Raw genomic sequence first — 12,028 nt, 5'->3', positions numbered from 1 at the left:
AATCCCTCCTTGGTTACCAAAATGTGAACCCCCAAATTCTGAGACAGGTCTCAGTTAATTCAGAAAGCTTATTTTGCCAAGGTTGAGGACACACACCCATGACACAGCCTCAGGAGGTCCTGATGACATGTGCCCAAGGTGGTCAGAACACAGTTTAGTTTTATACATTTTAGGAAGATATGAGCCATCAATCAACATATGTAAGAAGAACATTGGTTTAGTCTGGAAAAGCGGGACAACTTGAGCGGGGAGGGGCTCTCAGGTCATAGGTAGATAAGAGACAAATGGTTGCATTCTTTTGAGTTTCTGATTAGCCTCTCAGAAGGAGACAATCAGATAGGCATTTATCTCAGTGAGCAGGGGTGACTTTGAAAAGAATGGGAGGTAGGTTTGCCCTAAGCAGTTCTCAGCTTGACTTTTCCCTTTAGCTTAGTGATTTTGGGGGCCCAGGATATTTTCCTTTCACAGAAGCTAAAAGTTTCCTCTGTTTTCTTTATCTATCACAGATAAGGAATGGTAAAGAGATTTTGGTCACTATTCTGACTTTCCGAACACTTTGTTGTTTCTTTTGTTGAGTAATATAATTTATTTTTATTTTTAGAATTTCTAACAATCAAAGTAATGCTCAATGAAAGAAAATTTGGAAAAAAAAAACAGCAAGGAGGGAAGAATAGTCACCTTGAGTCACATCCCAAAGTCAAATATTACAAGTTTCTTCTTTTCTATGTTTAGGCTTTGAAAAGACAAAGAATAATACTTGTTGCACATGTTTCTGCATTACTATAAAGGTAAATTCATATCCAGTTACTTGAAATAAAAACGCTTGCAAAATCCTGTCCTCTCATCTGCCATTGATAACAGCAAATTTTTCTATTATACAGCACAGTGATGAGTTCCATTCTTCATCCTTTGTTGCTGACCATAGGATTCCTTTTTCTTTGAGCCTTGAAATTATACTATATAATTTTTTTCTTCTTTTCCATGGCATTTCTATAGCTTTACTGCAATTCTGGCATTATTTCTAATATTTTACACTGTGAAGTGTTTTATTTTCTCAGGTTACAAACATACTCATATATAACTTTACATTTCCCTCTTTTCACTATTATATTTTTCCATATTATTTCAGTTTCTATAAATAAAAACTTAAATGTCTAAAATAATAGTCCATCAAAAGTAGTCTATAATTTAACTACTTTCTAACTATTGGAGTTTTAAGCTGTTTTTTGATTTTCCCATTATAAATGTAAATAACTTTGATCATAAAAAGTTTCAGAATGTTTTGAAGAATAAAAGATCTGTCTTTTCCCAGAACATACCTATTTAGGTTAAGCTGAAAAGTCAATTTTTTTATTTTTATTTTTATTTTTGTGACAGGAGGCAAAGTCCTGTTGATACTTATAGACTACAGAAAAAATATAAAACAAAGGTACAGCCTGCATGCTTGAAGGACACACATGTTTTGTTGTTCCTCTTCTGGAGATGGCAAGCCTGTCTCATCTTTGTTATGCTAGGAGCAATACAGGAGCTGCCACCATTGCTAAGCTTCTAGTTCACTTTCTGCTGACTTTTGGAGTTTTCACACATTGACTAAGGACCGTAAGTATAAAGCTCTGGTGTTTTTATCTCTGGAGCTTGTGGGTCCCTGAGGCTAAGTGTGAAGCACGCAGTACTTTCTTCCAAAGATTTTAACAACACCTTACGTGATTGTTATTACTTGACTCCTTTGGGTAAGGGGAAACCAAGTGAAGGAACAAGGGTGTCTCTCAAGTATGGCAACTCAGTGACACGCCTAGCAACTGTGTTCAAAATAGAGCTCAGAATCCAGCTTTAGCCTTTCAACACAAGAAAGATAGCAATCTCAAGAAATATGCTTTGTATTTGAATTTGGATTGGAGTCGATTATTTGTTCAGATTCTCTAGGCTGGATACTCCCTCTCATTTTATTTTTTATTTTTATTTTTATTTTTTTGAGATGGAGTCTCGCTTTATTTGCCCAGGCTCGAAAGGAGTAACAGGATCTTGGCTCACTGTAACCTCTGCCTCCCGGGTTCAAGCCATTCTCATGCTTGAGCCTCCCGAGTAGCTGGGATATCCCTTTCTTGCTTTCTTTATCCTTATTTTCCCTCTCTCTCCGGAAACTTTTTTGTTTTGTTTTATTTGAGACAGATTCTGTGTTGTCCAGGCTGCAGTGCAGTGATGTAATCTTGTCTCACTGCAACCTTCACCTCCTCAACTTCACACCTTCAGAGTAACTGAGACTACAGGGGTGCCACCATGTTCTCGGCTGGAAACATTTTTGATTATCATTAAAACACCGGGGAGAGGGGCAGTGTTACTGGCCTCTAGTGGGTAATGGCCAGGGATGCTGCTTCATTTTGGGGGCTACGATGCACAGGACAGCCCCCACAATGAAGAATTATGGAGTCCAAACTGTCAATAGTGCCGTCATTAAAAATGCTGCAGTACATACAAATGTGTATCTCTATGAGATGGACACTGGCCTTCCCTGATTTATTAAAAGCAAAGGGCAAGAAATAATTGGCCTAAACTCTGAAGTTACCTAATATCTTGTATGTAGTATTTTATTACCATACAAGGCATATCATACCAGGATAAATAAATATGCAGAAACTTCTGTTGTAGTTAGGAGGAGAATTTGGCCGCGCCAGGTACTCACGCCTGTAATCCCAGCACTTTGGGAGGGTGAGGCAGGCAGATCACCTGAGGTCAAGATTTGAAGTCAGGATTTTGACCAGTCTGGCCAACATGGCGAAGCCCTGTCTCTGCTAAAAATACAATTAGCTGAGCCTGGTGGCGCACACCTGTAATCCCAGCTACTCAGGAGGCTGAGGCAGGGAGAATCGCTTGAACCCAGGAGGCAGAAGTTGCAGTGAGTCGAGATTGTGCCACTGCACTCCAGCCTGGGTAACACAGTGAGACTCAGTCTCAAACAAACAAAAAAAAAAAAAAAAAGAAGGAAGGAGTATTTACCTTTGTTTTTGATGTGTTGATCATTTTTATTGCTTTCATAGGATGTCCGCACTGGAAGGGACTTTAGAGATTATCTAATCAACACCACATTTTTCCATTGTGCATAGGAAACTGAATTCCAAAAAGGAAACGAACTAACCCAAATTCTCCCTGATCTGGGATTACAAGCATCAGCTCATTATTCCTGCAATAAAACTGGCCAGGAGCTAAACAGAAGACTTTTACAAAATGAAAACCCTGTCTCTGATAAAAGACATTTTAAAGATTAAACAAATTGTGTATATGATTTTTTAAAAATATATTTACTCCTTCTAAAGCACGTTGCATAAAGAGCATATGTTTAAAGTACCACAGAAAATTAAATTCTTCTACTACTTAACTTCTCTAAGCCTCATTTTTGTTCTTCCACAAGATAAAATGGGGGAAATAATTTCCACTTTACAGAAAGGAATAGATGAAGCAAACTAACGTTTATCAAGTTGATGGGCAAAAAGTAGGATCTCAACAAATGATAGTTGGTGTATCAGTTTAAGTTATGGATTGCAAGCAACAGAAACAAATTCTGGCCAATTAAAGCAGAAAAAGAATTACTGAAAGAAAATTGGGTAGCACAATGAAGTATAAGAATGCCTGGCGAATGTGAATTGGAAATGACCAAGAATAAAGGAAGGCTGCATAGTCAAAATCACAAGCAAAATTGCAAAACTGCACCTCAGTTGAGTGAGGACACCATTCCTGCTGCCACTACAGAACACGAATGTACCAGCCTCTACCACAAACCTGAATCTAGCACAACACCATCACTAGCATGGTTGCTGCTGAAACTGCTATCTCCCCTCCCTCTCCAATCCCTACCAAAAGGAATTCTCCCAATCCTGCCTCACTATCTCCATGTTAAAAATTTCAGGTGGATAATTCTAGTTAGCTAAGTCCAGGTCACATACCTGTCACAGAGCCAGGAAAGTGATTATCTGACATTTTCAGCTTATTATGGAAGAACGATTCTCTCTCTCACCAAGTAACATAAAATGGGAAATTCCCTAGAGGGAGGGAGCTCAAATATGGAGAGTATCCCACGTGTAGTGACAAATTTTCACTATAGAAGTCTTTTGGTCCTAACTCTCTCTGCTCACCATGGCCACAAAAGCCAAACAAATTCTGAGTGAGTTACAATCAACTGGGGACAAAACAAATACTATCTCCAACAATTGTTGTGATAGGGTTTTTTGTGTAATAGTTTCACTACACTTTTCTGACTTTTAGTTTCTTTTTCTTTCTTTCTTTTTTTTGAGACGTAGTTTCACTCTCATTGCCCAGGCTGGAGTGCAGTGGTGCAATCTCGGCTCCCTGCAACCTCCGCCTCCCGGGTTCAAGCGATTCTCGTGCCTCAGCCTCCTGAGTAGCTGGGATTACAGATGCGTGCCACCACGCCTGGCTCATTTTTGTATTTTTAGTAGAGATGGGGTTTTACCACGTTGGTTGGGTGGTCTCAAACTCCTGACCTCAGGTGATCTGCCTGCCTTGACCTCCCAAAGTGTTGGGATTACAGGAACGAGCCATGGCGCCTGGCTGAAATTTCTAATTAGATAATTTATACTTTTCAGTCAAAATTTGAAAAATAATTATTGTTGAAGGGTATTTGGAATACAACTGTTTGGGAGGCCCTTAGTAGACTAATTTATAAAAAACATAACAGAGGGTGATGAGGGAAAGTCTATGTTTGATCCATAAAGTCTGACACTTGAGAAATAAACAATGACTTGACAGTGGATGAAAGAAAAAGACAAAATGAGTAGGAAACTCTGATACTACTGTTGATAAATGGTGGTTTCAGACAAGGCTGAAGCAATCCTGGAGCTGTGGGAAGTGGTAGATGAAGAATGTACATCGGGGAAAAGGGGAAAAGCAGTTATAGTCCAGCTTTGATAGTGTAAGGAAATAAAAATATAATAACAAGGGTTTTTTAAAAACTTGTTATGTTTTGGTTTTAGGTTGAATATACTATACAAAATGTAATATCTAGTAAATTTTGACAATGGAATAAGCAAAAGAATCCTTGAAGCCTAAATTATAACGTATTTATTAGTCAAATAAGCCAGATCATTGTAAAATAAAACTTTATCTTTAGGTTTCAAAAAAGAAACACTAATATGTAATTTATAGATATCCTAATCTCTGAGGCAATGTAAAAATAGATTAATATTTAGCTATGTTCTCTAGCATGTATCACAAGTATGTCTTGAAAAGTGAAGTGACTGTTAAGAGTTTCCTAGGTAGAATGCTGGAATACCTTAATTATTGAAGTTATCCCACAAATAGTTACAGCATTTCTACCACATTCTAGGTCCTGTGTTAGGACCTGGGATACAAAGATAAGTAAGATACAGTTATCGTTGCCAAGGAACTCACAGTCTAACAAACGCCAATATAATATGATAAACACTGTAAAAGATATTTTCAGGAAGCTAATTGGGGATGGAGCCCATAGCATCCTATGAGGAGAAAGAAGGAAGGCTTCCTGGAAGAGGAGGTATCTGAGCTAATTCTAAATCACTGCACCAAAATTCTCAAGTTTAAAAAACAAGAGAGCAAACAGTTGTCCTGTTTTTTGTTTGTTTGTGAGACATGATCTCATTATGTTGCCCAGGAGGGTCTCAAACTCTTAGATTCAAGAAATCCTCCCACCTCAGCCTCTCAAGTAGCTAAGACTACAGGTACACACCACCACACCCAGATCCCTTTGTTTATACAAGAGAAATAATCAGGGGAATAAGGCTAATAAATCCCTTTGGATTCCTAAACTTACTTCTTTAGCATATGTATCTGAAAATTTCTAAACTGTTAGTAAATATGAATAACAAATTTAATAAATAGAAATAATATGTATGAATACAACATTCCAAGACTTTCCTACATTGATTAAGTAAAATGCTAGTGGATTTTTACTTTCTTCATTCACCATACATACAACTTGTTATAGCCACCAACAGCGCATACTTAACCCTTTCTCTTGGTAGGGTTACTGGAAACTAAATGAAACGTGAAGTTTAGTACAGGGCCTGGAACACAGCAAAGTTCAGTAAGTGATAATCTCCCTCTCTAGTCCAAGGTGGGTCTTATACACCCTTTTATTACAATGCCCTTGCAATCAATGATGCTCCATAAATATTTAAACTATACACTGACCCCACAGTTAATTACCAGTACCTATCAAATCCTTAGCATCATCTCTCTTTCCCCAATTCCCTTAGTCTCCACCCAATTTATTCTTAGTAATGCCTTGTGACAAAACTCTGTAGGGATAAGTTCCTAAAACAAGAGTGTCACATTTAAGTTATATTTTTTAAAAATCACATAAGCATGATTCATAAAACAGTGATTGGAAGCTTCTGCCTATCCAACTGCAAATAGAAGTATCAAGACTTTAATATCTGTGGAAAAACAAATCGCTCAAGTATTAACATTACATACAATCTCAAATTCCAGAGTAGGTAAGGATAAGGCAGTAAGTGTAGCTAGAGTACACCGACAACAGATGGCAGCACTTGAACATTAAGCCCTGATGATAAGCCCTCCTTTTCACATTCATGTTCTGCTGTGACTTGCAGATTTGCATAACCTCAATCAAGGTGGGCAAAAGATTATGTCTCCATACTACCGTAATGAGAAGGGACAACATGACATGAAACTCGTCTGAGACATAGCTGAGTCTATGACTTGTTGAAGTTGTAAAAGTTGTAATAGATATGAAGCTGGGTTCTGCAATCTTGAAAATGGGGGTACCCACAAATCATTAGAGCACTGGAAACATATAACCACTTAAAATGTCACTCAGCTGCACCCACACAATGTACCTGGAAGTTGATTTTTTTAAAGAAACGAAATTTATACTCAAGTGTGGTTCATATAAATTAGAGTTACAAGTAACAGAAAATGAGTTACTACAATTTTTTGGTAATATTTCTTATATGTTAATAGATTTGTATACGGTTTCTAACTAGCAAGAAATTAAAAAGAACTTTTGGAACTAACTTGTTAGTTTATTATACTGCTAACTTATGCAAGAAGAAATAGATTCCTTCATTCTTCTGTATTCCATGGTTAAGAGCAACAACTTAGGAGAAAAAGACACCTAGATTGATATACTACCTCAGTCACTTTCTAGCTTTGTGACCTTACCAAGACACTTAAACTGTCTGTGACTTTATCTGTTAAAAAGTGATTACTGGGTGTGGTGGCTCTCACTTGTAATCCCAACACTTTTGGAGGCCTAGGTAGGAGGATTGCTTGAGTCCAGGAGTTCCAGACCAGCCTGGTCAACAAAGTGAGGCTGCAGTGAGCTGTGATCGTGCCACTGCACTGCAGCATGGGCGACGGAGCAAGATCCTGTCTCAACAACAACAACAATAAAAGACGTGGTCATACCTCACAGGATTTTGTAAGGATCAGAGAAGTAAAGAAAATAGCATCATGCCTAACACATAGTAAGGATTCAATAATTGAAAGCTATTACAATTGTGGTTCAATGTATTCTCCCCCTGCCCTGCTATTTTTAAATTACTTACTTCAAGTTCCTGAAAATGCATTGCTAACTGTATTATGTGTAGATAAAGTGGCTGGGAGCTTGATAGCTGTAGCAATGATGTTTTTGCAAATATTGTAGATGAAAATAAATCTAATTTTGGAACGGAATGGGGAAAGATGCAAATTTTAGTTTTACATTATTTATTGTGTACTAAAACCTGTGTGAAGGTCCCTACTTGAGTCTAAGGTCAGGATCTCATGATCCATTTTGATTAGCTAAGTTTGCTCAAGCCAAAGGACTTTATTGCTTCATGCTAACCAGTCTGCCCTATAGGACAAAGACTGCAAAACTAAAATTGTGATTTCTTGCTCCTCAGTGGCCTTGCATCGGCGAAGGGCACACAGTGCAGGCTTTGGGTGGTGATTAACTGGAAGGGTCTGTCCCAAGAACAGATTACAGCAGACTGCATTCATCTAAACATGTTTCTAGGTAATGCAGGAGTTTCCACCAGCCTACTCTAATCACATAGGTTTCTCTTTCCCTTTCTAGGATTGTCTACCCTTGCAGTGGAAGTAGGCAGAATGTAAAGGGAGGAGTTGCTGAATACTTTTAAAGGCACTGAAAAATTCAAGTTAAAGTTATAGTTGAGAGTTAGTAGCCTCACTAGCCTGTCTTGAGTAAAGGTCATGTCTCATTCATTTTTGTGTCTTCAGTGTCGCAACAGAGTTCTGCATTCAATATATTTGTAAATATATGAATTCACAATTTTGATTTTCTGAAATGTCACGTGTGGGAACGCCGTACGTTTTCAAATGTGCCAAATAACAAGGCTTCAGCCATGAATGGATCACATAAACTATGGTGATCCTATAAGAGTATATGCCATGTTTTTACTGTACCTTTTCTATGTTTAGGTAAGTTTAAATACACAAATAGTTACCACTGTATTGTAATTGCCTACCGTATTCAGAATGGCAACATGCTGTACAGGTTTACAGCCTAAGAGCAATAGGCTACATCATACAGCCTGGGTGTGTAGTAGGCTATACTATCTAGGTTTGTGTTTAAATACACTCTAGGATGTTCCCTAGGGGATGATTAACCTAAGGACACATTCCTAAGAACATATCCCCATCTTAAGTGAAGCACTACTGTAGTTGCTTTTGAAATGTGTGACCTATGGCGTATTAAGAGGAATACCGTGTGCCAAGAAGTGACGCTAAGAGTTTATCTTACAACTGAGTTAAGTAAAATTTGGAAACTTGGTTTCGAGGTTAACTAAGACATGTAAGGTGACACAGGTAGTATGTGACAGAGGGTAAGAACTGAACGTTCACCAGGTCTACCTGACCCTTAATCACAATACAAAAAGTTTTCTATTAATTCCGCAAAATCTGGTCAGCCGCTTCAATGCGTAGCGTTACGCAGTCCACACCTGGAATTTGGGGTTGGTTTACCAAGAACAGCCAGGGTGTACGCCCACTCCATCCTAACCAGGAACTGGAATCCAAAAGGTAAAACGTGGCTATTGCGCATGCTCACACCGCCCTTCCTTGCTCTCCCCTCCCTGACCCCAGACGCCACCGCAGCAACTTTCTGGGAGGACTTTGGAATAGCTCCCGCCAACTGTTAAGTCAAACCGGCGGAAATCCTTCCTTTCTGCGACGTGGACACCTTTCTCATCCTCGGGCCTTTCCAACCAGGATGCAGAAACCACGCGGCTCCGTTTCTCAGGGATTCAAGCCGTAGTTTGCCAGTTGTTAATATGGCGGCTAACAGGCAGGTCCCAAGCTGAGGCCTTTCATAGGCCAAGGTCGCATCCTGGCCCCGCCCATTTTGTCCCTCCAGGCTGCGTCCGCCCAGCTCTTCGCTACGCATGCGCAGCGGGGGCAAGCTGGGAGGTGGGACAGACAGAATCTTCCGTGTGTCGCCGCCGCTGCCGCCTCAGCCTCAGCCTCGTTACTCCTGCGGTTCTGTGGCTGTGTTGCTGGCGTTAACGGCGCGAGGTGAAGCGAGGTGACGGAAGGTGCGCGCGCGCGCGCGGGGGGTCCCCTCAGTCCCAGCAGTTCCCTTCGTGCGGGTGGGGCGGAGAGGGTCTTCAGCAGTCGGGAGAGGCCCTTGACGGCGCCATGTCGGCGGGCGGTCCATGCCCAGCAGCAGCCGGAGGGGGCCCAGGGGGCGCCTCCTGCTCCGCCGGGGCCCCCGGCGGGGTATCCATGTTCCGGTGGCTGGAGGTGCTGGAGAAGGAGTTCGACAAGGCTTTTGTGGATGTGGATCTGCTCCTGGGCGAGATCGATCCAGACCAGGCGGATATCACTTATGAGGGGCGACAGAAGATGACCAGCCTGAGCTCCTGCTTTGCACAGCTTTGCCACAAAGCCCAGTCTGTGTCTCAAATCAACCACAAGCTGGAGGTGAGCCGTGGGCGCTGGCGGCTATGGCATCCAACCCCGGGCTGCCCGGTGGCGTCAGATCCCATTTAACGCTCCAGTGAAACGACCCTAGAAAACTGCCCACCGGGGCTTCCAAATGTGATGGGAGAGTGCATGTCTGTGTGTGCGAAGGAGAGGAGTGAGGTGAGGGTGGGGGACAAAAAGGGCCCTAGACCGACACGTGAGTCTCCCCGGGGTACTGTCGTCCACCTTCCTAGTATCTCTCTGAGGCGGAAACTAATTACATACACTAGCCCCCCTTTTACGTGTTACATTAACAAACCTAACAAAGATTCTCTGTCATGAAAATACCGTAGGCCACCTTTTGACAATTGAGTTTTGCAGATCTACTTTCACATTGATAAACCGAATTTGTATATGTTCAGACAGATACAGCCCTGATTATTTTCATTTTAAATATTTCAGGTCAGCGCCTATTACTGCATACAGAGACATGCATAAACTATTTAGGGGAATCTGATCAAAGCTCTTAGGAAAATTTCGTGGTGCATAACGATAGTATCATTGTCTCGGTTTACATCCATAGTTGGTCCTTAAATTACAGGCAGATACCTCCAGAGAGCTTCCTGCAATTATTGAAATTACTTCTGACATTGAGTTTTTATATGCTTGTACATTACTGTGTAATTTTCCAAAGTCTAGATTTATTTTTGAGAGAGTATAAAGCATCATTTGCTTTAATCTCTGATGCTGGGTGTGGGTGAGGGTGGAGTGGCTGTGATTCAAAAAAAACAAAAAACTATCACGTTGTGCAGAAAATTTAAAAAGGGCATTATTACAATATTTATAAATCAAGATAGATTAACATTATTGCATAAAGAGTATTTTCTAACTAGGCAATTTAAGAGAATGGGTCTTTCTTTTCAAAAAGTATAATAGATAAAAATGGGATAATCAGTGATGTGCAAAACTCTTCGAACATTAGCTTTCCTAAGAAATCATTACTCGTTGTCATTGAGAGTGCCCATTGTATCTATATCAATATGAATGTCAGATAAACATCCTCTCCTTGCCTAGTGGTCAGCATTCTTTTTCTCCTATTAGCCATGAAGTATGTGGCATAATTAATCCTTGATTAACATAGATGTACATATCCAAGAATTGTGGCTCTTCTCCACTGCAAGAACTGTTAATTTCTTCTATCCTTTTTGAAAAGATTAGAAAGTGCTAATATGGCCGGGCGCGGTGGCTCAAGCCTGTAATCCCAGCACTTTGGGAGGCCGAGGCGGGCGGATCACGAGGTCAGGAGATCGAGACCATCCTGGCTAACACGGTGAAACCCCGTCTCTACTAAAAATACAAAAAACTAGCCGGGCGCGGTGGCGGGCGCCTGTAGTCCCAGCTACTCGGGAGGCTGAGGCAGGAGAATGGCGTAAACCCGGGAGGCGGAACTTGCAGTGAGCTGAGATCCGGCCACTATACTCCAGCCTGGGTGACAGAGCAAGACTCCATCTCAAAAAAAAAAAAAAAAAAAAAAAAGTGCTAATATGAAGGTAATCACTTCTTACTGTAGGTAAATGAAAACATCTCTTGATTTCTTTATTAGTATTAATTTTCACAAGAAAGCTATTTTTCTGATTTCATTCTGATAGTGAAATTACATTTAATGTTTTATAGAAATAGTACTTTAACTTTATTTCATTTTATTTTATCTTACTGTATTTAAAAAAAAAAGAGATGGAGTGCTTTGTTGCCCAGGTTGGTCTTGAATTCCTGGCCTCAAGTGATCACCCTCCTGCCTCGGCCTCCCAAAGTGCTTTGATTACAGACATGAGCCGCTGTGCCCGGTCATTAGTTCTCTAGCTTTAAACAACAACGATCAAAAGTAGCTTTTGCCACATGATATAATTTGAATGTGTCCCCCAAATTTCGTGTATGGGAAACTTAATCCCCAATGTGACAGTACTGAATCTCCAATATGGGGCCTTTAACAGGAGAGTGGATTATGAGTACTCAGTTCTTATGAATGGATTAATCCACTCATAGATTGATTTGTTATTGGATTAATGGATGAATGAGTTATCATAGGAGTGTAAAAGTGGTGGCTTATAAGAAG

General features: G+C 40.4%; 1 protein-coding gene across 2 annotated transcripts in view; it reads left to right on the top strand.

Annotated features, from left to right (window-relative positions):
- The first annotated feature begins 9,427 nt into the window (after positions 1–9,427).
- Positions 9,428–12,028, top strand: part of GOPC (golgi associated PDZ and coiled-coil motif containing) — a 41,272-nt gene continuing 38,671 nt past the window's right edge. For both annotated transcript variants that reach the window (XM_015137530.3, XM_015137529.3), the window contains exon 1: positions 9,428–9,933. In XM_015137530.3, the coding sequence (XP_014993016.2) occupies positions 9,649–9,933 (285 nt within the window). In that variant the 5' untranslated portion in view covers positions 9,428–9,648. The remainder of the gene's footprint in view (positions 9,934–12,028) is intronic.

Source organism: Macaca mulatta, chromosome 4 (genome assembly GCF_049350105.2).
Source record: "Macaca mulatta isolate MMU2019108-1 chromosome 4, T2T-MMU8v2.0, whole genome shotgun sequence".
Lineage (NCBI taxonomy): Eukaryota > Metazoa > Chordata > Mammalia > Primates > Cercopithecidae > Macaca > Macaca mulatta.
The sequence above is the reverse complement of the archived record's forward strand: the minus strand, read 5'-3'. Positions and strand labels throughout refer to the sequence as shown.